The sequence below is a fragment of the Lithobates pipiens genome, unplaced genomic scaffold (assembly GCF_037356315.1).
Source record: "Lithobates pipiens isolate NorthernLeopardFrog02 unplaced genomic scaffold, aLitPip1_a1.2 Scaffold_8, whole genome shotgun sequence".
NCBI lineage: Eukaryota > Metazoa > Chordata > Amphibia > Anura > Ranidae > Lithobates > Lithobates pipiens.
In genome coordinates this window covers 402,772,991-402,795,546 of record NW_027507903.1, presented here as the reverse complement: position 1 = coordinate 402,795,546, position 22,556 = coordinate 402,772,991, and the positions used below count along the sequence as shown (strand labels likewise).

Genomic DNA, 22,556 nt, shown 5'->3' with positions numbered 1-22,556 from the left:
AGCAGTTGTGTTTTCTTGATCAGGATAGGAAGAGACCCAAAGAGGTATAGGAGGTGAGGTAAGAATGTAATTTTAACAATGTTGATTCAACTTAGCCAGGATAGATCATGTTTGGACCAGGTGATTGGGTCCTCCGTTAGCATTTTAAACATGGGTAGATAGTTAGCTGAATATAATAGGTCAAAAATGGGGGCCAAGTTGACCCCAGATATGGAATGGAAGTGGAGCTCCAAAAAAAGGAGAAGCGTTCCTGCAGACGCTCGATCAAAGAATTTGGAACCGAGATATTCAATACTATAGATTTTGAGACATTTACTTGTGGGCCCAATGCTATTTGAAATTCCCACAGCAGTTTAAAAATATTGGAGATCAAGATAAGGTGAGAGGTAACGAAAAGAAGGAGATCATCCGTGAATAAAGCACATTTATGTACCTGATGTCCTCAAAGTACCCCCCGAATGTCAGCTTGGATTCTGATGGCTATAGCCAGAGTTTCAATGGCTATAGCAAAAATTAGGGGTGAGAGAGGGCAGCCCTGTCTGGTGTCCTTCTCAATACTGAAAGGTTCAGAGTAACTACCTTGGAGCCTTACTTGGGTGCTAGGGTTGGAATAGAGTGAATGCAGGATTCCCAAAAAGTTGGGGTCGAAGCCCCATCTTTCTAGTACCTTGAAAATATCGGTGACAGGTTTTTCAAGTTGAACACTATATTGTAGTAAGAAACCAAAAAGCCAAGGCCAAGAGTGGATCCCAACTTAAGGAATTTAGTAATGTCTAGAACTTTGAGATCGGTGACAGGTTTTTCAAGTTGAGCGCTATGTTTTAAAGACGATTTAGGGAGAGATATGCCTTGGAGGAAGTCCACCAGCCGTGGATGTGAACATGGGTTGTTAGCCTTGTATAGGTGTGAATAGAAATTATGGAAGCTTTCCATACTGCGTTGGGGGTTTTATGATAGAGTCTCAGAATTTTTCGAGGGATCAGAAAGGATTTATTTTTTTCCCCTGCTGTAGCAAATTGGAGAATGCTTTGCTGGGGTTTTTTGCCTTCCTCTGGATCAACTGTGGGTGAAGGATTGTGTAAATGGTATATTATAATTATTTTTATTTTTTTATTTTTTTGGTTGAACTAGACGGACTTGTGTCTTTTTTCAACCTGACTAACTATCTAACTATGTAATTAATGAGAATTTTAGGAAAGAACAGTTTTTTTGGGGGATTTTCACACATTATTTTTACACATTATGATTGTTTCCACCAGTGAATGTCACTGATATAAGCAACCGTTTTTACTGAATGAGTTTATTCAGTGTTTACTATTGTGGTTAGCCATGATTGGCCCTGTCTGTACCGTGTGATCAATGTAACCAATTAAAGAGATCAACAAAATTGTATACAATGAATGACATGAATCAAAGCCATTCATTGTGTACAATTGTTATGTGATCTGCTGTGATTGGTCACAGCAGTCACATGGTACCAGCAGCAGCAGGTACACTGATCAGTCATACTCTGGTGGACACAGTGGGTGACAGATCATGCCACAGCATGGCCCGTGGGTCGCACGTGATGCACGTTCCTGGAAGGACATCATATGATGTTTACTTGGAACAGTGAATGTCAGGCCCGGCCTACGGACAAATAACTGATAAATACCCATTTTTGTGCAGGAAAAACTTAAATCGAACCTTCACTATTGTGGAGAATAAAATAGAAAATAAAGAAAAAATAATATAGCGCATATAACTGTGATACAAGTCATATTGTAATTAAATGCTACCTTTCCTTTTCAATCTGCAGCTGCTGTAATTTACTGAGAATACATTGCAATATGGCTACATGGAGTTGTTCTGTACACAGAATGTGTACTGACCACTCCCCAGAGACATAATTTCCTGCTTGTGTGATTGACCAATTTTCTCAGAAGTCTGTCTAAGATACAAGTCATATTTCAGGCAACCCCTGCAACAACAAAAAAAATTGGAAAGATACGTTCAATAGGAACATGTCTAAGTGCTAGTTCACACCAGACGCAGTTCCGTTCAGTTCTGTGTGCTTTTTTTCTGCACAAAATGTATGCACAGTGTTTTCCATGTATTCTAATAGCTCTAGTTCACACCATGCAGTCAGTTTCCGGTCAGCTTCTGCACCAGAAACTGACTGCATGGTGTCAACTAGCGGCATTGGAATACATGGAAAACACTGTGCATACATTTTTAGTGCACGGAACTGCATCTGTTGTGAACTGGTCCTTAAGGGATGCAGGCCCAGCAGCTTTCCTCATTAGTGCTCTGCAGCTTCACAGCTGACAGTTAATTATGAAACCACTCCCATTAGATTCAGTACAGAAGCATAGAGAAACACAGATGGATTTCTTCAGAATAACAAAAGGTAGGAATGTGCAACAAAGTTTGTTATAGTCCTTGCAATGTACAGTACATAGATCACCCAGAGGGGAAGTTACTTTTGTAAAAAAAAAATTGATTTTCCCAAAACTGGAGCAGCCAGAACCCTGGACAGCTGTGCATGGCAACCAATCAGCTTCTACCTCTTATTTTTAAAGCTTAACTTGACAAGCTGAAGATGGAATCTGATTTGTTGCTGTTTACTTCGGCTCCAGATTCTGGCTGCTCCAGTTTTGGTAAACTCCTAACACAGAATTTTTCTTTGGACATAATTGTATAAATTAAGTGAACAATCAAACGCATGGATTAATAACTAATTTTATATTTGTCTTGAACTAACACCTGTTTAGCAAGTAACTATTATTTACCTTGGCATAAAAATCCCCAATTGTCACAAAAGCGAACTTATGCTTATGTTGGCAGAGGTTATCAGTACTCAGTACCTCTGTTCTTTGTCATGTCGAAAGGCAGTTCAGCAATTGTCTGTACTGTGACAGACACAAAATACAACTGTCTATCTTAGATGACCATAGGTTCTCTTAGGTCAAACCATAACCACTGGTGTGAAGCTCCCAGATATTGATGTTAGTGTAGACTTACAGTACTCCTTTGTCAAAGCAATTTGCAGATATACCTGCTAGTAGATACTGAAAACCTTTTTAGCTAATGCTATACAAATTCAGAAACAAGGTCCATTTTTCAGATGACTTATCCTGTGATTGATTTTCTCACAGCAATTATTAACTGGTTGCCGACCGCCGGCCGTCAAATGACGGCCAGGCGGCGCACCTATTGCGGCGGGAGGCCGTCATATGGCGTCCTCCCGTTTAAACAGGGAATGCGCGCGATCGTGCGCGCGCATCCCTGTTTCTTCGGTGGCGGCGTGTCACGGAGACACCGCTCGCCACCGAAGGGGGTGAACAGCCATTCGTTATGGCTGTTTACCACGTGATCGGCCGTGATCACAGATGGTCACACCCCGAACGTGCACGGCGCATGCGCGCGATCGCGAGCACGCTGCGCCTGCACGTCAGTGACGGCGTGTTCCCCGGGAACACTGCTCGTCACCGACGCTGGTAAACAGCCATTGGCCGGCTGTTTACCCACGTGATCGGCTGTGATCCTTTCACAGCCGATCACTAAAATGTAAACAAACCGCGGTAACGGGATGTTACCGGGTTCTCCTCCTCACACACCGATCGTGTGTGAGGAAGAGATTGCGGTAACATCTCGTTACCACATACAGTGTACACCAATCACACTGATTGCCCCCCCCCAATAAAGAGGACCTGTCACCACCCCTCATAGTACCTGTCAATCACAGTCCATCAGAGTACCTGTCACAGTCCATCAGAGTATTTGAGTACCTGTCCCAGCCCATCTGAGTACCCGAGTACCTATCCCAGCCCATCTGAGTACCCGGGTACCTGTCCCAGCCCATCTGAGTACCCGAGTACCTGCCCCAGCCCATCAGAGTACCGAGTACCTGTCCCAGCCCATCAGAGTACCCGAGTACCTGTCCCAGCCCATCAGAGTACCCGAGTACCTGTCCCAGCCCATCAGAGTACCCGAGTACCTGTCCCAGCCCATCAGAGTACCAGAGTACCTGTCCCAGCCCATCAGATTACCCGAGTACCTGTCCCAGCCCATCAGAGTACCCGAGTACCTGTCACAGTTCATCAGAGTACCCGAGTACCTGTCCTGGCCCATCAGAGTACCCGAGTACCTGTCCCGGCCCATCTGAGTACCCGAGTACCTGTCCCGGCCCATCTGAGTACCCGAGTACCTGTCACGGCACATCAGGGTACCCGAGTACCTGTCACGGCACATCAGGGTACCCGAGTACCTGTCACAGTCCATCTGAGTACCCGAGTACCTGTCACAGTCCATATGAGTACCTGTCACCGCCCTTCAGAGTACCCAAATACCAGTCACTAAACCATCAGAGTACCTGTCACCAGGCCATCAGAGTACCTGAGTACTTGTCACCAGGCCATCAGAGTACCCGAGTACCTGTCACAGTCCATTAGAGTACCGAGTACCTGTCACAGTCCATTAGAGTACCGAGTACCTGTCACAGTCCATTAGAGTACCGAGTACCTGTCACAGTCCATTAGAGTACCGAGTACCTGTCACAGTCCATCAGGGTACCCGAGTACCTGTCACAGTCCATCTGTGTACCCGAGTACCTGTCACAGTCCATCTGAGTACCCGAGTACCTGTCACAGTCCATCTGAGTACCCGAGTACATGTCACAGTTCATCTGAGTACCCCAATAACCTGTCACAGTCCATATGAGTACCTGTCACCGCCCTTCAGAGTACCCAAATACCAGTCACCAAACCATCAGAGTACCTGTCACCAGGCCATCAGAGTACCCGAGTACCTGTCACCAGGCCATCAGAGTACCTGAGTACTTGTCACCAGGCCATCAGAGTACCCGAGTACCTGTCACCAAGCCATCAGAGTACCCGAGTACCTGTCACCAGGCCATCAGAGTACCCGAGTACCTATCACCAGGCCATCAGAGTACCCGAGTACCTATCGCCAGGCCATCAGAGTACCCGAGTACCTGTCACCAGGCCATCAGAGTACCCGAGTACCTGTCACCAGGCCATCAGAGTACCCGAGTACCTGTCACCAGGCCATCAGAGTACCCGAGTACCTGTCACCAGGCCATCAGAGTACCCGAGTACCTGTCACCAGGCCATCAGAGTACCCGAGTACCTGTCACCAGGCCATCAGAGTACCCGAGTACCTGTCACCAGGCCATCAGAGTATCCGAGTACCTATCTCCAGGCCATCAGAGTACTCGAGTACCTGTCACCAGGCCATCAGAGTACCCGAGTACCTGTCACCAGGCCATCAGAGTACCCGAGTACCTGTCACCAGGCCATCAGAGTACCCGAGTACCTATCTCCAGCCCATCAGAGTACCCGAGTACCTGTCACCAGGCCATCAGAGTACCCGAGTACCTATCTCCAGCCCATCAGAGTACCCGAGTACCTATTTGCAGCCCATGTCTCATAGAATATACGTTGGGGTGTTTGCTTTCCAAAATGGGGTCATTTTGTGGGTAATTTCACTGTCCTGGTGGTCCAGGACCTTCAAAAGTGTGATGGGTAGGAATGAAATGAGATGTGTCATTTATGCTCCTAGAATGCCTGAACGTACTACTTCAATGTTCGGCCTCTCTATGTGGCCAGGCTGTGTAAAAGTCCTACACATGTGGTATCGCCATACTCGGGAGGAGTAGCAGAATGTATTTTGGGGTGTAATTTTTGCTATATACATGCTATGTGTTAGAAATATCTTATAAATTGACAATTTTGTGTAAAAAAAAAATGCTTTTTAATTTTTTTCCACATATTCCAAAAACTTCTGGAAAAAAATGAACCGTTCAAAAGACTCATTATGCCTCACAGATTATACGTTGGGGTGTTTGCTTTCCAAAATGGGGTAATTTTATGGGAAATTCCATTGTCCTGGTACTCTAGGGCCTTCAAAAGTGTAATAGGTGGTTGAGAAACGAGATGCGTAATTTTTGCTCGTAGAACGTCTGAAGGTACTACATCAATGTTAGTGCTCTGTATGTGGCCAGGCTGTGTAAAAGTCTCACACATGTGGTATCGCCATACTCGGGAAGAGTAGCAGAATGTATTTTGGGGTGTAATTTTTGCTATATACATGCTATGTGCTAGAAATATCTTATAAATTGACAATTTTGTGTAAAAAAAAAATGTGTTTTAATTTTTTTCCACATATTCCAAAAACTTCTGGAAAAAAATGAACCATTCAAAAGACTCATTATGCCTCACAGATTATACGTTGGGGTGTCTGCTTTCCAAAATGGGGTCATTTTATGGGAAATTCCATTGTCCTGGTACTCCAGGGACTTCAAAAGTGTAATAGGTGGTTGAGAAATGAGATGCGTAATTTTTGCTCGTAGAACGTCTGAAGGTACTACATCAATGTTGGTGCTCTGTATGTGGCCAGGCTGTGTAAAAGTCTCACACATGTGGTATCGCCGTACTTGGGATAAGTAGCAGAATGTATTTTGGGGTGTAATTTGTTGTATGCATATGCTGTGTGTGAGAAATAACCTGATAATATGACAATTTAGTAAAAAAAAAAAAAAAAATCTTCATTTTGCAAAGAATTGTGGGAAAAAATGACAACTTAAAAAAACTCACCATGCTACTTACTTAATACCTTGGGATGTCTACTTTGTAAAAAGGGGTCATTTGGGGGGTATTTGTACTTTCCTGACTTGTTAGTGTCTCAAGAAATGAGATACACCTGATGTACTGAAGGCCTCATCAGAAGTGATCAATTTTTAGTGATTGGCACCATAGTTTGTAGACTCTATAACTTTCACAAAGACCAAATAATATATACTAATGTGTGTTATTTTTACCAAAGATATGTAGCAGTATAAATTTTAGCCAAAATTTATGAAGAAAAATTACTAATTATCAAACATTTATGACAGAAACCAAGAAAAATGCGTTTTTTTCACAAAATTTACGTTTTATTTTATTTATAGCACAAAAAAAAAAAAAACACTAGCGATTAAATACCACTAAAAGAAAGCTCTATTTGTGTGGAAAAAAGGACGCAAGTTTCATATGGATACAGTGTTGGATGACTGAGTAATTGTCATTCAAACTGTGAGAGCGCTGAAAGCTGAAAATTGGTCTGGTCAGGAAGGGGGTGTAACTGCACTGTATTGAGGTGGTTAAGAGATTCTGGTCTGCATAAATAAAATGTCTACTAAAAGGTTCATCTGCAAAACATGATTAAAAGAAAAAAAGCATATACAGTTATGGAAATCACATAGCATTACTTTCAGGTATGTTTTACATATAATAAATACAATCAGAATTAATATTTACTTAAATTGCACATTCATTTCCCAATAAATAAAACCAGTGCATGGGGTAAGTACAGATTTTTGATGGACTGCTAAAGCCCCATACACACTATCAGTTTTTCTGCTGAGTTTTTCCTTTAGATTTACCAAAACCATGTAGTGCAAGGGCCTGCCTGATTGCATACAAATTGAAACTCCTAAGGTTTGACCTCATATTATATGGTTTTGGTAAATCTGAAGGAAAAAATCAGCAGAAAAACTGATAGTGTGTATGGGGCTTAAGAGGAGATCTTAGTATGCCAGTGATTACTTAGGTGTCTCTTATAATTATTATTGCTACTCAATCTGCAATAAAATATTTCTGATTAGAAGAATGAATCTCCATTTTCTAGTAACTAGTTCTGTGGTGGCAACAGATTGATAAAACATTTACTGATCATAATATTTTTTTTTCTGTTTGAACGCAGATGCTTACACAAGGGCTGAAGTCGTGTATACCTGGACCCGAGAACCAGCACAGTCTGTTGTCGTTGCTGAAGATGGCTCTCGGTTAAATCAATACGATCTCCTGGGTCTAAATGTGGCATCTGGAATTGTTCAATCTAGCACAGGTTTGTGAATATTTGTGCTTTGCCTTCACATATTGTATGCTTTACATCCTATTAACTTCCCTTGTCTCAAGCAATAGAAGCTGACTTCAGCAGCAGATGAGTTGCTATGGCAACAGGAGAAAATCTAATGATCAATTATTGTCCAATACTATCATTTTCAGGCTTAGTTAATCCTGGTAATGATGCCCTTTTCAACATCTGAAGCAAAACGAAAAGGGCAGATTATAAATAGTAAGGGAAGAAGGAGATTTTGGGTCTGTTTAGATTGCCAGAAATAATTGTCTTTTATTTTAAATTTTAAATTGTTTTTAGAAATGGACGTATAATTCTGTCGCAGCAGTTTTATTGGCAGGTGAAACAAGCATGTGACAACCAGCCTTCATTATCATAAATAACAAAAGTATATTTCAAGGGGAACGCAGCCTAATGTACTGTGAAAACCAAAACAAACAGGAGCCCTAATTCACATCTTTGTATCATCTTTGAATGACCTTGAATATGTCACCTTGTCTCTCTTAGTCTCCGACAGTGAAAACAACTGGTAAGCTCTATTGAACAGGAACATTGTGGCTGGTTTATAAAAGCCGAGAAAAAAATGTTGCCCTTAGCAACAAGCAGCTTAGGCTGAGATGGTGTTTTTCTAAAATTTAAAAAAAAAAAAAAAAAAGAAATAAGGAAAAAAAGCACGATGATAGTTCCTATGACAACACAGATATTTTTTTTAACTTTTTTTTTATTATCAGGGAAGCACGTACATTTTATCAAACTGACAGCTTTGGAACTCTTTTTACTTCCACACAGCCAACAACACTCTGGGTAGATGTAAACCTGACTAATGACTGTGTTGAAGAGTAGTCCTTAAAGGGGAATTATTATCACCTCACCCTGCTCCCTTGCCAGCATTAGCATCTTACCCTAGTCTTTTTTTGGTTTTTGAGATCTTAAGCTATCTTGATTGGCCAGGCTGGAAAGATGCATTGCAAGTACATGCGTATGGGAGTTCACTCATTCTGGCATCAAGGTATGCTGAAAATGTACATTGAGCTGTGCATGTGCAGCTCAGTGTTTATTCTAAAGTAGATTGTGAAAAGGCAGGCAAGTTTACTCTCTGATCAAGCCTATCAGGGTGAAATGCATTAGAAGGGAGTGGCCACAGGTAGGGACTGTTATCTAGTCAGTCAAGTGCAATAAACATATATGGTGCAAGGCCATCATTGTGCGGCTTCTCCTTGTTTATGTGCTGTGTAGCGTTGAGCCCGGAAAAGGTCCTGAATGGCAGTACCTGACAGACTGCGGAGTGAAGGATTTAATGGAGCTTAAAGTGGTGCTTACATTACTGATCTTCAACAGGCAACTAAGTTTGTTTTACCACATTACAAATTATCTCTTTTTTTGGGGGGACTCTGAGGGCAACCAATACAACAGAGACTACAGTTAAAAGTATTATATTCTTTATTTTTACCTGCAATTTAATTTAAAAATATATCACAAAAAAATGTATATTGATAGTATTTCTCCAAACATGTTTCAGTATACATCCATAATAGAATATGTAATTTGATGGACTTTAAATATAATCATATATATCATAATAGCACAATTGTACAATACAAATATGTGCTGCAAAACCCTATAGCCATCTATCTTTGCTTGTTGTTGTTTTGTAAGCTGGAGATGTCCAACACATTTGGAAAATGGTCAACTTATATCTTCTTCAAGGATAAATAATACCACTCTGCAGGGATTTTTTTTAAATCATAAAATAGGTACATGAACTCAACCACAACCCCCCCAAAACCTCCCTCCCCCAAACACATACCTTCTAAACTGCATTAAATAGTTGGTGCGGTCAAATTTAAATAACAGTAGGAAGGACTTAAAGGGGCATTAAATACCAGGAGTGCATTACATGCAGAGTGCAGAGTTTGTTTGTTTTTGCTTTTTGGAGGGGGGGGGGGGGGTACACACAGAGTGCAGAATTTGGGTGTCTATGTACATAGTGCAGCGTTCAGGGTGTGCTACGTATTCGTATATGTACAAATTCCACTGTAAAGCATGTTCAGTTTTTATCTGTCCTAAATCCTACTGGCACTACTATGCAATGCATATATGTGCTATAATTTTTTGGTCCACTCAATATGTACCTAACAGGTAATTAGAAAATGAGATGAGAACTCCTTACCTTTCTCACCTGCGCTCTTTGATTTGGTCTAACTATAGCAGTGTAAGTGTTTTCGATTGAAGCATCTTTGGTTAGCTTCTACGCTTTTCACATATTCGATTTGGAACAAATGTAAAGTATGGTACTCTCTCTCTTTGCCATGTCCCCATTTATCCAATGTCCTATATAAAACTGAAATACCAGATAGTTTGTACAATGGTCGGATGATACTATGGGACTGAGCTGCTGTATTCCAGTTACATCATCTTGTAAATCCAATAACCCGCAAGCTACATTCTTTTGAAGTACTCTCCAAACATCTCTTTTATTCATACCTTCAGTTTAAACATTACTTTTCCTCATTATCACTAACCACACTTAATAACTTCTATTTAAAAAATCCTCCATGAAGACACCCAATTTTCTGTAGAGTCTCATTTATATATGCGTAAGTGGGGACACATTCTTCATTATACTATCCAGTTAAATCAATTGCAAAAATATGATACTCCTTATGCTGTGTGGTGCACAGCGAGACTACCTATAAAGTCTGAGCCCTTGTACACACGGCCAGACATTCCAACGGAAAATGTCAGATCGGACCGTGTTGTTGGATAATCCGACTGTGTGTGGGCTCCATCGGACTGTTTCCGTCGGAATATCCGACCGATAAAGTTTTAGAGCTGGGCTATAAAATTTTCTGACAACATGATCCGATCGGACTTTGTCCGATCGTTTGTAGAGAATTTCGATCGGACAAAGTGCCACGCATGCTCAGATCAAATTCCTAGACCAAAGCTATTGGCTACTAGCCTGAACGTAGTCCTGTCTTAATGAAATTACATTACAAAAGATCAGATTTTCTGAGAACTTTGTCCGACCGTGTGTATGCACCGATGGATTTTGTTGTCAGAATGTCCGTCTGTGTACAAGGGCTTAGGGGTTTGTGAGATGCTCCATTTTCATGACCCAATGGTATGGGGGATCTGATGGAGATGCAGCTGTGAGCTAGGTTTGTTATATTATATCCTCTGGCAGTGCTCCAGTATTCAGCGTTTTTGTTCTAAAAGCAAACATACAAAAAAGAAAACCTCTTAGAAATCTTTTCGCCCAGCACCCTGCATGGAGATTAGGAGGCGGCACATAGAGATTAGGGGGGCGGAGACCCTGTGCCCCTTATGGACTGGCCAACCCTGCTTGGAACAATGGCGAACAACTCCCTCCCTTCCACTGGTCTGTTGATAACTGTGCCTCTTTATTTTTTCTTGTTTCTTTTAAAATTACTATCACTGTCATAAACCTCTGATGTGTACTTCATATTTTGTATAATCTACTTGGACATTTTAGCATGTAGTGACTGGGGGATAGCAGGTCTCACCCTGGCTCACACATTTGCACTTACCTGAAATAAACTTATTTCCGTGTTAATGTACAATACATCTTGTACATGTGTGTATGGACGAAGACTATTCAGTGTGGCTGTAACTCATTTTATTTTATGAGTTAACTTTTTAATATTTGATGTGCATTATATCCTTTCTTAGGTATTATCTTTGAAAAATACCCAATAAAAACACAATAGAAAGTATCTGAATTATCATTAGTTTATGTCTGGCAAAACAAAAAAGGGAATAATTTAAATGAAAACAAATAAAGAATGGATTGTGTAGTGTGATAGAAGATTCATAAAAATATTTCTGAATGTGAGATGAAAATGTTAACATAAATACGTAACTGGAAGAACTGGGTCTCAAAACAAAAGAACATTTTAAAAAATAAGAAACAAATACAAATAATAAAAAGTGTGAGGATGAAATTCATTGCAAAATATGTAAGTTAAGAACTGAATTTAGTGAAAATAATAAAATATCATATACGGTATGATTAAACAATTCACAACTTCTTCTATACTATGGGGTTGAATTGCTAAAACTGGAGAGTATTATATTCAGATAACAGTGGTCCAGAGTCAACTTAACAATTGCATAAGAATATATACAGTATATATAAACTCAGCATCTAAAACAAAGCTGCTACGCTCAGCAAAATTAAATCAATTACGCATTTAAAACCAGCTCTTGCCAATAGTATCCCCAGAGAAGTCAATGAGGTGTAACCCCTTAAACCTGAACCAATGTCTTTTACATCCAATAAAGACTTGTGAGGTGCAGTATTACTTTTGCAAGATGATCTTGCCTTTATAGTGTAGTACTGTATATTTTCATCACAAATCAACCCTCAACATGATCCGTATGTGCTCAAATTCAAACAAGTGCAAAAGACCTTTCTGCGAAATCCCCTTGTGCAATCACTTCCTATATACTCTTACCCTCCAACATTGTAAATTAGCCTTTTGTTTAACACTGTTATTCATTCCTTCTCAATATGTCCTCCCAATTGTGTTTCCTTCCAGGGATTTTCTTCATCTCTAATTTTTACTGTGTAGATGTGGAAAATACCCAAAAAGTACAGAACCTAATATATTGCTTTAAATATCTAAAACGTGCTAAGGTAGTTCACAACTCACATTAAGATATATTATAATATGCATATCCTTTACACCAAATATGATATCCACCATGTGTGAATGTGCTCTCCACTCACTCCATGCACCTTATCAGATTCTTTATGTTTGGAACAAGCCCCCCATGCGAAAAATGTTATACCAACCCCATAGTGTAGTATTTTGCATAAAGTACCTTGATGCTTTATGCATCAATCATTCCTAGGGAGTGCTCAGTCCAAATAGCCAAATAGCTCAAATGAAATAGTTTAAACCCCAAAAAATGAATATAATAATATAGTGTAATGCTCCTTTAAATAACACTCCCTTACGTGACATATACACTCACTTTGAACCATGCAACACTGTGCTTGTCCTTTAAGACCTATGATGTGAACACCAGATCCCAATATCCACCAAGAATCACTCCATGCACCTTACCAGACTCATATAAATACCAACGTTTTACTCTCCACTCCAAAAACCACGGGTACAGGCCTTTCTCTTTTTGTTTGGAACAAGCTTCCACATGCAAAAAAATGTTATACTAACTACATAGTGCAGTATTTTCCATAAAATCCAGTATTTATTCCATTAAAATACACTCACAAACAAGCTCTATGTAACACACTCACAAACAAGCATGTGAATTTTCCATAAAATACTAATTCCTTGATGGTTTATGCATCAATCATGCCTAGGGGTTGCTCTGTACAAATAGCCAAAAAGCTCCATTGAATTGGTAGAACCCTAAATTCAAAAATAATAACACAGTGTAATACCACTTTAAATTACACTTCCTAAAATGACATACAGGTATACACTCACATTAAACCATACAACACTGTGTGTATGTCTTTTAAGCCTATGATGTGAACACCAGATGCCAATATCAACCAAGACTAATTCCACGCACATTACCAAACTCATATAAATATCAGTGCTTTACTCTCCACTCCAAAAAACACGGGTTAAATCTTTCCTCTTTATGTTTGCAACAAGCTCCCCCATGCCAAAAAATGTTACACCAACTACATAGTGTAGTATTTTCCATAAAATCCAGTATTTATTCCATTAAAAATACACTCACAAACAAGCTCTTTGTAATACATGCCCAAAAAAGCTTGAGAACCTCACTCAAGATGGCAGTCAAGGTACTTCCGGCGTGCATGATGAAGTCACTTATGGCACCTGACATCATTTTCGGCATGTTTCGTCCAATGAAATTCTTCTAAGGATGTGACTGATAGACATGGACCATCTTTATATACACTTAGTTCCGCCCCTAGAAAGTATTTGATATTTACTACTGGAAAAATGTCCTAAGGTGCTTAACCACTTAACAACCGCCCATAGCCGATTAACAGCTTGAGGGCGGTTGTTTAACTCTGAGAGGCTGTTAATTAACGGCCTCCCAGAATTCTGCTCTCACGCGTCCCCTGGGGCGCGCACATGAGAGCATCCGTGACCGCCGGGTCCACTGGACCCGGCGCATCACAGATCATGGTAAACAGCCGTTCGTCACGGCCGTTTACCACGTGATCGCTCCGTCAAATGATGGAGTGATCACTTGTAAACAAACTGGCGTCATGTTATGACGCCGGTTCCTCCCTCCCCTCTCTGTACCGATCGGTACAGCGGAGGGGAAAGAGATAGGTGTCAGTAGCGCTGTGGGCTGCATCTGCAGTGCCCACATCGCTGCTCACCGAAATGTAACCCTTCAATTCCCTGCCATTACTCTGCAATACCCTGCCATTACTCTGCAGTACCCCCCATTACTCTGCAATACCCTGCCATTACTCTGCAGTACCCCCCCAATACTCTGCAGTACCCTGCCATTACTCTGCAGTACCCTGCCATTACTCTGCACTGTCTGCAGTACCCCCCAATACTCTGCAATACCCCCCAACACTGGGCAATACCCCCAAATACTCTGCAATACCCTCCAATACTCGCCAATACCCCCCAATACCCGCCAATACCCGCCAATACCCTGCAATACCCGGCAATACTCTGCAATACCCCCCAATACTCTGCAATACCCCCCAATACCCGCCAATACTCTGCAATACTCCCCAATACTCTGCAATACTCCCCAATACTCTCCAATACTCTCCAATACCCGCTAATACCCCGCCAATACTCTGCAATACCCCGCCATAAATTGCCATACCCAGCCATACTTGGAGATACCCTGTAATATGTAATACCCAGCCATACACGGAGATACCCAGCCATACTCGGAGATACCCAGCCATACTTGGTGATACCCTGAAATACCCAGCCATAGATGCCCCCTCACCGCCCTCCGGTGCTTCTACCAACTCACCAATACAATCAAAGCCAGAATCTTTTTTTATTTTTTATTTCAGGCTTCCCAGCCTAGAGGTGAGATGTGGGGTCTTATTGACCCACAGATTTCACTGTAAAGAGGACCTGTCATCCCATATTCCTATTACAAGGGATGTTTACATTCCTTGTAATAGGAATAAAAGTGATCAAAAATTTATTTTTGGGGAAAAAATTGTCAAACTAAAATAAATAAAGTAAAATTAACAATAAAAAAAAAAAAATTAAAGCGCCCCTGTCCCCATGTGCTTGCATGCAGAAGCGAACGCATAGGTAAGCCCCGCCCACATATGAAAACGGTGTTCAAACCACACATGTGAGGTATCGCCGTGAACGTTAGAGTGAGAGCAATGATTCTAGCCCTAGACCTCCTCTGTAACTCAAAACTAGGGATGAGCTTCGTGTTCGAGTCGAACATACGTTCAACTCGAACATCGGCTGTTCACCCGTTCGGCGAATTCCGAACGTTATGTGCCGTTCGCGGAAAATTCGTGTGGCGCTCACGGCCCACAATGCACTGCGTCATCGCAGTGCATTGCTGGCTCATGATTGGCCAAGCATGCACTGTGACCCCGCATGCTTGGCCAATCACAGCGCCAGCAGCGAGGAGAGCCATGACTGACCACAGGCAGGATGCCTCTGGCCAATCATAGCTCAGGCTGTGTAGTACACGCCCCCCACTATATAAGGCCGCCAGCGCGGCGGCCTAGTGTAGTGTGTTGGCGTCTGAAGCAGTTAGTGGGTGTTCTGTGTACCTTCCACACAGTACACACCGATCGTTTTCGGCCGATTTTCGATCTTGCTGTTGTGTAGTGGTTGTTGTCTGTGTGCCCTGACCGCAGTATACACCGCTATATTCACCTCACCTATATAGCTAGTGATCTATCTTTTATAATAGAGCTTGCAGTCAGTAGTGTTAGGAGCTTGTGCGTGCTGTCCGCGTGCTCTGTACCCAGTACACACCGCTATATCCACCTACATAGCTCTTATCTATTTGAGCCCACTTGCCATCTGCAGGAGTTATTGGAAGTTGTGTGTGCCTCCAGCACAGCACAGTATACATCTGTATATACCCCTTTATCTCTGGTGTTCTATAAAAAAGGCATCTGCAGGAGTTAGTGGGTTTTTTGTGCCTCCAGCACAATATACACCTGTATCTACCCTTTATTGCTGTTCTCTAATAGAGCCATCTGCAGGGCTTAGTGGGTGTTGTGTGACTCAATTACAGTATACCCCTTTATCTCTGGTGTTCTATAATAAAGGCATCTGCAGGAGTTAGTGGGTGTTGTGTGACTCCAGCACAATATACACCTGTATCTACCCTTTATTGCTGTTCTCTAATAGAGCCATCTGCAGGGCTTAGTGAGTGTTGTGTGACTCCATTACACTGCTGTTTTACCCAACTCCCTTCAGGCCATTACCATGTCTGAAAGGCCAGCAAGGAGAGGCAGGCAGGCGCGAGCCGATAAAAGAGGGCAAGCAGGCTCTGTGTCTAGAGACAACAGTGCTGGTCGTGGACGCGGTGCATTGTCATCAGCACGTGGCCATGGGAAACGCTTGTCCTTCTTTTCGGCAGCTGGACATGTTGAACCGCAACATGCCAACGACTTGGTAGAGTGGATGACCAAGCCCTCTTCATCCTCCTCATCCTCTCTCACCCAGTCTCAGGGTACTAGCAAAGCAGCTGCCAACGCATCGTCTTCCCTCCTCTCAATGTCATCATCAGTGACTCCTTACCTAGACCCACCACGTCCTCCTGAGGAGTCTCCTGAACTCTTTGAGCACAGTGTTGGGTATATGCTCCAGGAGGATGCCCAGTGTTTTGTGGGCTCTGATAAAGGCACTCAGCTCGAGGAAGGCAGTAGCGTGAGCGCAGAGAGAGGGGATGCTCAAGAAGGACAGCAATCTGGCAGTCATGTTCCACAAGCTGCAGCATATTGCCAGGTTTGCTACAGCGATGAAGAGGGAGGGGATGATGAGGGCACTGACTCCACGTGGGTGCCTGGTAGGAGAGAGGAGGAGGAGGAGGAGGAGGCACATGTCCAACGAGGCAGGATGCCCTCCGGGGGCCAGCTTAGGGGCAGCACACCGACTGAATCACACCGCAGAGCTCCGCCTGTGCAGGGCGCTGCCTCTGCGCATTATTCTAAAAGTTCTTTGGTGTGGGCCTTTTTTTGAGACTAGTGCATCAGATCGCACCGCTGCTATTTGCAACATATGTCTCAAGCGTATCTCGCGTGGCCAAAACATCAGCCGCTTGGGCACCACATGCTTGACCAGACATATGTTGACCTGCCATGCAGCTCGTTGGCAAGCGTACCTCAAAGACCCACACCAAAGAACAAAGCGGACCTCTCCTTGCTCCTCATCAGCTGGCATCTCCAACCCCACTAGAGTTTCAGTCCTCTCTGAAACCTGCTCTGAGAGGAATGAAGGTGTAGAATTAGGTGTGTCACAGCCAAGTGCTTCCGGGAACTCTGCTAGCGGTACACCCACGTCCGTTTATAGCAGGCAAATGTCCCTGCCCCAGCTGCTGGACCGGCGAAAGAAGTTCACTCCCAGCCATCCACATGCCCAGCGGTTGAATGCTAGCTTGGCTAAATTGCTAGCACTTCAACTGCTGCCTTTTCAGTTGGTAGACTCGGCCCCCTTCCGTGAGTTTGTACAATGTGTGGTTCCTCAGTGGCAGGTCCCCAAACGCCACTTTTTCTCACGGAAGGCGATTCCGGCTCTCTACCGGCATGTGGAAGGCAATGTCCTTGCCTCGCTGGACAGGGCGGTCAGCGGTAAGGTGCATATTACTGCTGACTCATGGTCCAGCAGGCATGGACAGGGACGTTACCTGTCTTTCACGGCCCATTGGGTCACTCTTCTGGCAGTTGGAAAGGATGCAGGACAAGGTGCAGTAGTGTTGGAGGTTGTTCCGCCACCACGCCTCCAAAATGCTACTATTGGTTGTGACACACCTCTCTCCTCCACCCCCTCCTCTTCTTCTTCCTCCATGGCCTCTTCCAGTGCTCTGTCCTCAGAACCAGTGGTGCTTCGTAGGCGTTCCAGGGGGTACGCAAGTACGCAGGCAAAACGATGCCATGCCGTGCTTGCGCTGGTTTGTTTGGGGGACAGGAGCCACACTGGGGCGGATGTTTTGTCAGCTCTGCAGGGGCAGGCCGAGAGGTGGTTGACGTCACGCCAGCTTAAGCCAGGAATGGTGGTTTGTGACAATGGCACCAACCTCCTCTCCGCCCTCCGACAGGGACAACTGACCCATGTGCCCTGTGTAGCTCACGTCCTTAACCTGGTGGTGCAGCGGTTCTTGGGCAGGTACTCCGGCTTACAGGATGTCCTGAAGCAGGCCAGGAAAGTCTGTGTGCATTTCCGCCGATCATTTAATGCCTGTGCTCAGCTGGCTGAGCTCCAAAAGGAGTTGAACCTGCCCAAGAACCGCCTTATATGTGACATGCCCACCAGGTGGAACTCAACGTTGGCCATGCTGCAGAGGGCCATCAATGAGTACCTGTGCGACTACGGCACCAGGACAGGGTCAGGGGAGCTCGGTTTTTTCTCACCACGCCAGTGGGGCATGAACAGGGATGCATGCACTGTCCTGTCACCGTTTGAGGAGGCCACAAGGATGGTGAGCAGTGACAGTGCATACATCAGTGACACTGTACCTCTTGTCCACCTCTTGGAGCATACGCTGCGTGGAATAATGGACAGGGCACTTGAGGCAGAACAGAGGCAGGAAGAGGAGAACTTCCTTGCCTCTCAAGGCCCCCTTTATCCAGACAGTGTTCCTGCTGTGCCACCCATCACACAGGAAGAGGATGAGGAGGAGGAAGAGGAGGAGGAGGATGATTGTGTCAGCATGGAGGTGGAGGCTGGCACTCAGCATCAGCAGCAGCAGCAGTCTTGTAGGGATGATTTACAGTCCCAAGAAACACGTGGACTTGTACGTGGCTGGGAGGAGGTAGCTGCGGATCATGTTGTCCTTAGTGACCCAGAGGACTCCGGACCGAATGCCTCAGCTAACCTACGCTGCATGGCCTCCCTGATCCTGCAAAGCCTGCGGAAGGATCCTCGTATTCTTCGGATCAAGGAGAGGGACCATTACTGGCTGGCCACTCTCCTTGATCCACGGTACAAGGGTAAGGTTGCCGACCTTATCTTGCCATCGCAGAGGGAGCAGAGGATGAGACATCTCCGGGAGGCCTTGCAGAAAGGTCTGTGCAACGCGTTCCCAGAGACTGGGAGGTTACAAACTCCTGGTCCTGGACAACTGAGGCATCGGTCAGAAGGAGCGGTGGAGAAGGTGGCCGTCTGACTGATGCTTTCAGACAATTTTTTAGTCCGCAGCCCCAAGGTATGATCGGTTCCAGCACCCATCACCAGTGTCTGATTTACATGGTGCAGGAATACCTAGGGGTAAGGTCAGACTTGGACACCTTTCCCACTGAAAATCCTCTGGCTTACTGGGTCTTGAGGATGGATCACTGGCCAGAGCTTGCACAGTATGCAATTGAGCTACTGGCCTGTCTTGCATCCAGCGTTCTTTCGGAACGCACCTTCAGTGCTGCTGGTGGCTTTGTTACCGATCACAGGGTGCGCCTGTCCACCGAATCAGTTGATCGACTGACCTTCATCAAGATGAATCAGTCTTGGATCACCCACAGCTACCAAGCACCTGAAGCTGATGTAACAGAATAATTTTTTTTTAAATATCACATCCCTTCAAGACTGCCTATGCTGATGCTGAGTGACTGTCCTGTTATGTTGATTGTCTATCCTCTTCCTCCTCCGCTGATATGTTGGAAGAACATTTCTGGTTCTGGGTGATGCCTAAGGCCCAATTTTTCTGCCCCTGTTTAACAGGGGCGTTTAACCACTTAAGGACCGCCGTATTGCCATTATACGTCAACACAATGGCACAGGCAGGCACAATCACGTAGATCTACGTGCCTGCCTTCCAGCAGGTGGGGGGTCGGACCGGACCCCCCCCCCCCCCCGCTGGTTACGGCGGTCCGTTTCCCTCCAGGAGCGATCCGTGATGAGGGGATGGCCGTTGGTTTCTGGCCATCCCCTCTCGATCGCTCCTGGCCAATGACGAACTTCCTCCCACTGTGTATTGTTTACACAGGAAGGAGGAAGTGATGTCATTCTCCTCGGGGCGGTCTTTTTGACCGGACTACGAGGAGAAGACTAAAAGTAAGTGCACCAAAACACTACACTGACACATAGGTACACATAGGTACACAACCCCCCCCCCCGATCTCCCCCCCGATCCCCCCCCCCCCCAGTCACAGTGTCACTGATTGCATTGATCATTTCTTTACTGATCAATGCATTCAGTGTCAGTTGTAAAAGTAAAAACTGTCAGGGCAGTTAGTGTTAGGTCCAGGGTAGCCCCCTATCACCCCCCAATAAAGATTTAACCCCCTGATTGCCCCTAGAGTTAACCCTTTCACCCCCTTTGCCAGTGTCACTAAGCGATAATTTTTCTGATCGCTGCATCAGTGTTGCTAGTGTCGCTAGGTAGCTAGTTATTTTTATAGGTTCACCGCCAGGTTTTTATATCGCTAGGTACCCCGATATACTACCCAATAATGGTTTTAACATCCTGATTGCCCCTAGTTAACCCTTTACCCCCTTTTGCCACTGTCACTAAGCGATCATTTTTCTGATCGCTGCATCAGTGTCGCTACTGTCGCTAGGTAGCTAGTTATTTTTTTAGGTTCACCGCCAGGTTTTTATAGCGCTAGGTACCCCGATATACTACCCAATAATGGTTTTAACATCCTGATTGCCCCTAGTTAACCCTTTCACCCCCTTTTGCCACTGTCACTAAGCGATCATTTTTCTGATCGCTGCATTAGTGACGCTACTGTCGCTAGGTAGCTAGTTATTTTTTTAGGTTCACCGCCAGGTTTTTATATCGCTAGGTACCCCGATATACTGCCCAATAATGGTTTTAACATCCTGATTGCCCCTAGTTAACCCTTTCACCCCCTTTTGCCAGTGTCACTAAGCGATAATTTTTCTGATCGCTGCATCAGTGTCGCTACTGTCGCTAGGTAGCTAGTTATTTTTTTAGGTTCACCGCCAGGATTTTATATCGCTAGGTACCCCAATATACTACCCAATAATGGTTTTAACATCCTGATTGCCCCTAGTTAACCCTTTCACCCCCTTTTGCCAGTGTCACTAAGTGATAATTTTTCTGATCGCTTCATCAGTGTCGCTACTGTCGCTAGGTAGCTAGTTATTTTTTTAGGTTCACCGCCAGGTTTTTATAGTGCTAGGTACCCCGATATACTACCCAATAATGGTTTTAACATCCTGATTGCCCCTAGTTAACCCTTTCACCCCCTTTTGCCAGTGTCACTAAGCGATCATTTTTCTGATCGCTGCATCAGTGTCGCTACTGTCGATAGGTAGCTAGTTATTTTTTTAGGTTCACCGCCAGGTTTTTATATCGCTAGGTACCCCGATATACTACCCAATAATGGTTTTAACATCCTGATTGCCCCTAGTTAACCCTTTCACCCCCTTTTGCCAGTGTCACTAAGCGATAATTTTTCTGATCGCTGCATCAGTGTCGCTACTGTCGCTAGGTAGCTAGTTATTTTTTTAGGTTCACCGCCAGGTTTTTATAGCGCTAGGTACCCCGATATACTACCCAATAATGGTTTTAACCCCCTGATTGCCCCTAGTTAACCCTTTCACCAGCGATCACAGTATAAGTGTCACTGGTGACGCTGGTTAGCCAGTTAGTTATTTAGGTTCCCCGTCAGGTTTTTATATAGCGCCAGGGACCCCCATATACTACCTAATAAAAATTTGAACCCCCTGATTGCCCCTAGTTAACCCTTTCACCACTGATCACCGTATAAGTGTTACGGGTGACTCTGGTTAGTTTGTTTTTTATAGCATCAGGGCACCCACCATTTATTACCCAATAAAGGTTTAACCCCCTGATCACCCGGCGGGTGATAACAATTAGGTTTTAGGGTCAGGGTTTGCGTCGCCCCAGGCAGCGCTAGGTTAGTGCCAGTACCGCTAACACCCACGCGCAAAGCATACACCTCCCGTAGTGGTATAGAATCTGAACAGATCAATATCTGATCTGATCAGATCTATACTAGCGTCCCCAGCAGTTCAGGGTTCCAAAGAAACGCATTGTTAGCGGGATCAGCCCAGATACCTGCTAGCACCTGCGTTTTGCCCCTCTGCCCAGCCCACCCAAGTGCAGTATCGATCGTTCACTGTCACTTACAAAACACTAAACACATAACTGCAGCGATCGCAGAGTCAGGCCTGATCCCTGCGATCGCTAACAGTTTTTTTGGTAGCATTTTATATTTAAATCCGGAAGGCAGTGCTTGGTTTTCGGGGTCCCGTACGTGGCTAGGCTCCAAAAAAGTCCCCCACATTTGGTATCCCCGTACTCGGGAGAAGCAGCAGAATTTATTTTGGGGTGTAATTTGACTTCTGCCCATAGCATGTGTGAGCAATATATCATTTTGTGACAACTTTGTGCAAAAAAAAAAAAGTTTGTAATATTCCCGCAACTTGTGGCAAAATATAAAATATTTCATGGACTCAACATGCCTCTCAGTAAATAGCTTGGGGTGTCTACTTTCCAAAATGGGGTCATTTTGG

The 22,556-nt window shown here is 44.2% G+C and overlaps 1 protein-coding gene across 2 annotated transcripts in view; it reads left to right on the top strand.

The window, feature by feature from the left end:
• The window catches only part of GABRA1 (gamma-aminobutyric acid type A receptor subunit alpha1), a 355,042-nt gene that overhangs the window by 184,165 nt on the left and 148,321 nt on the right, over positions 1-22,556 (top strand). For both annotated transcript variants that reach the window (XM_077474085.1, XM_077474084.1), the window contains exon 7: positions 7,744-7,887. In XM_077474085.1, coding sequence (XP_077330211.1) covers positions 7,744-7,887 — 144 coding nt within the window. The remainder of the gene's footprint in view (positions 1-7,743; positions 7,888-22,556) is intronic.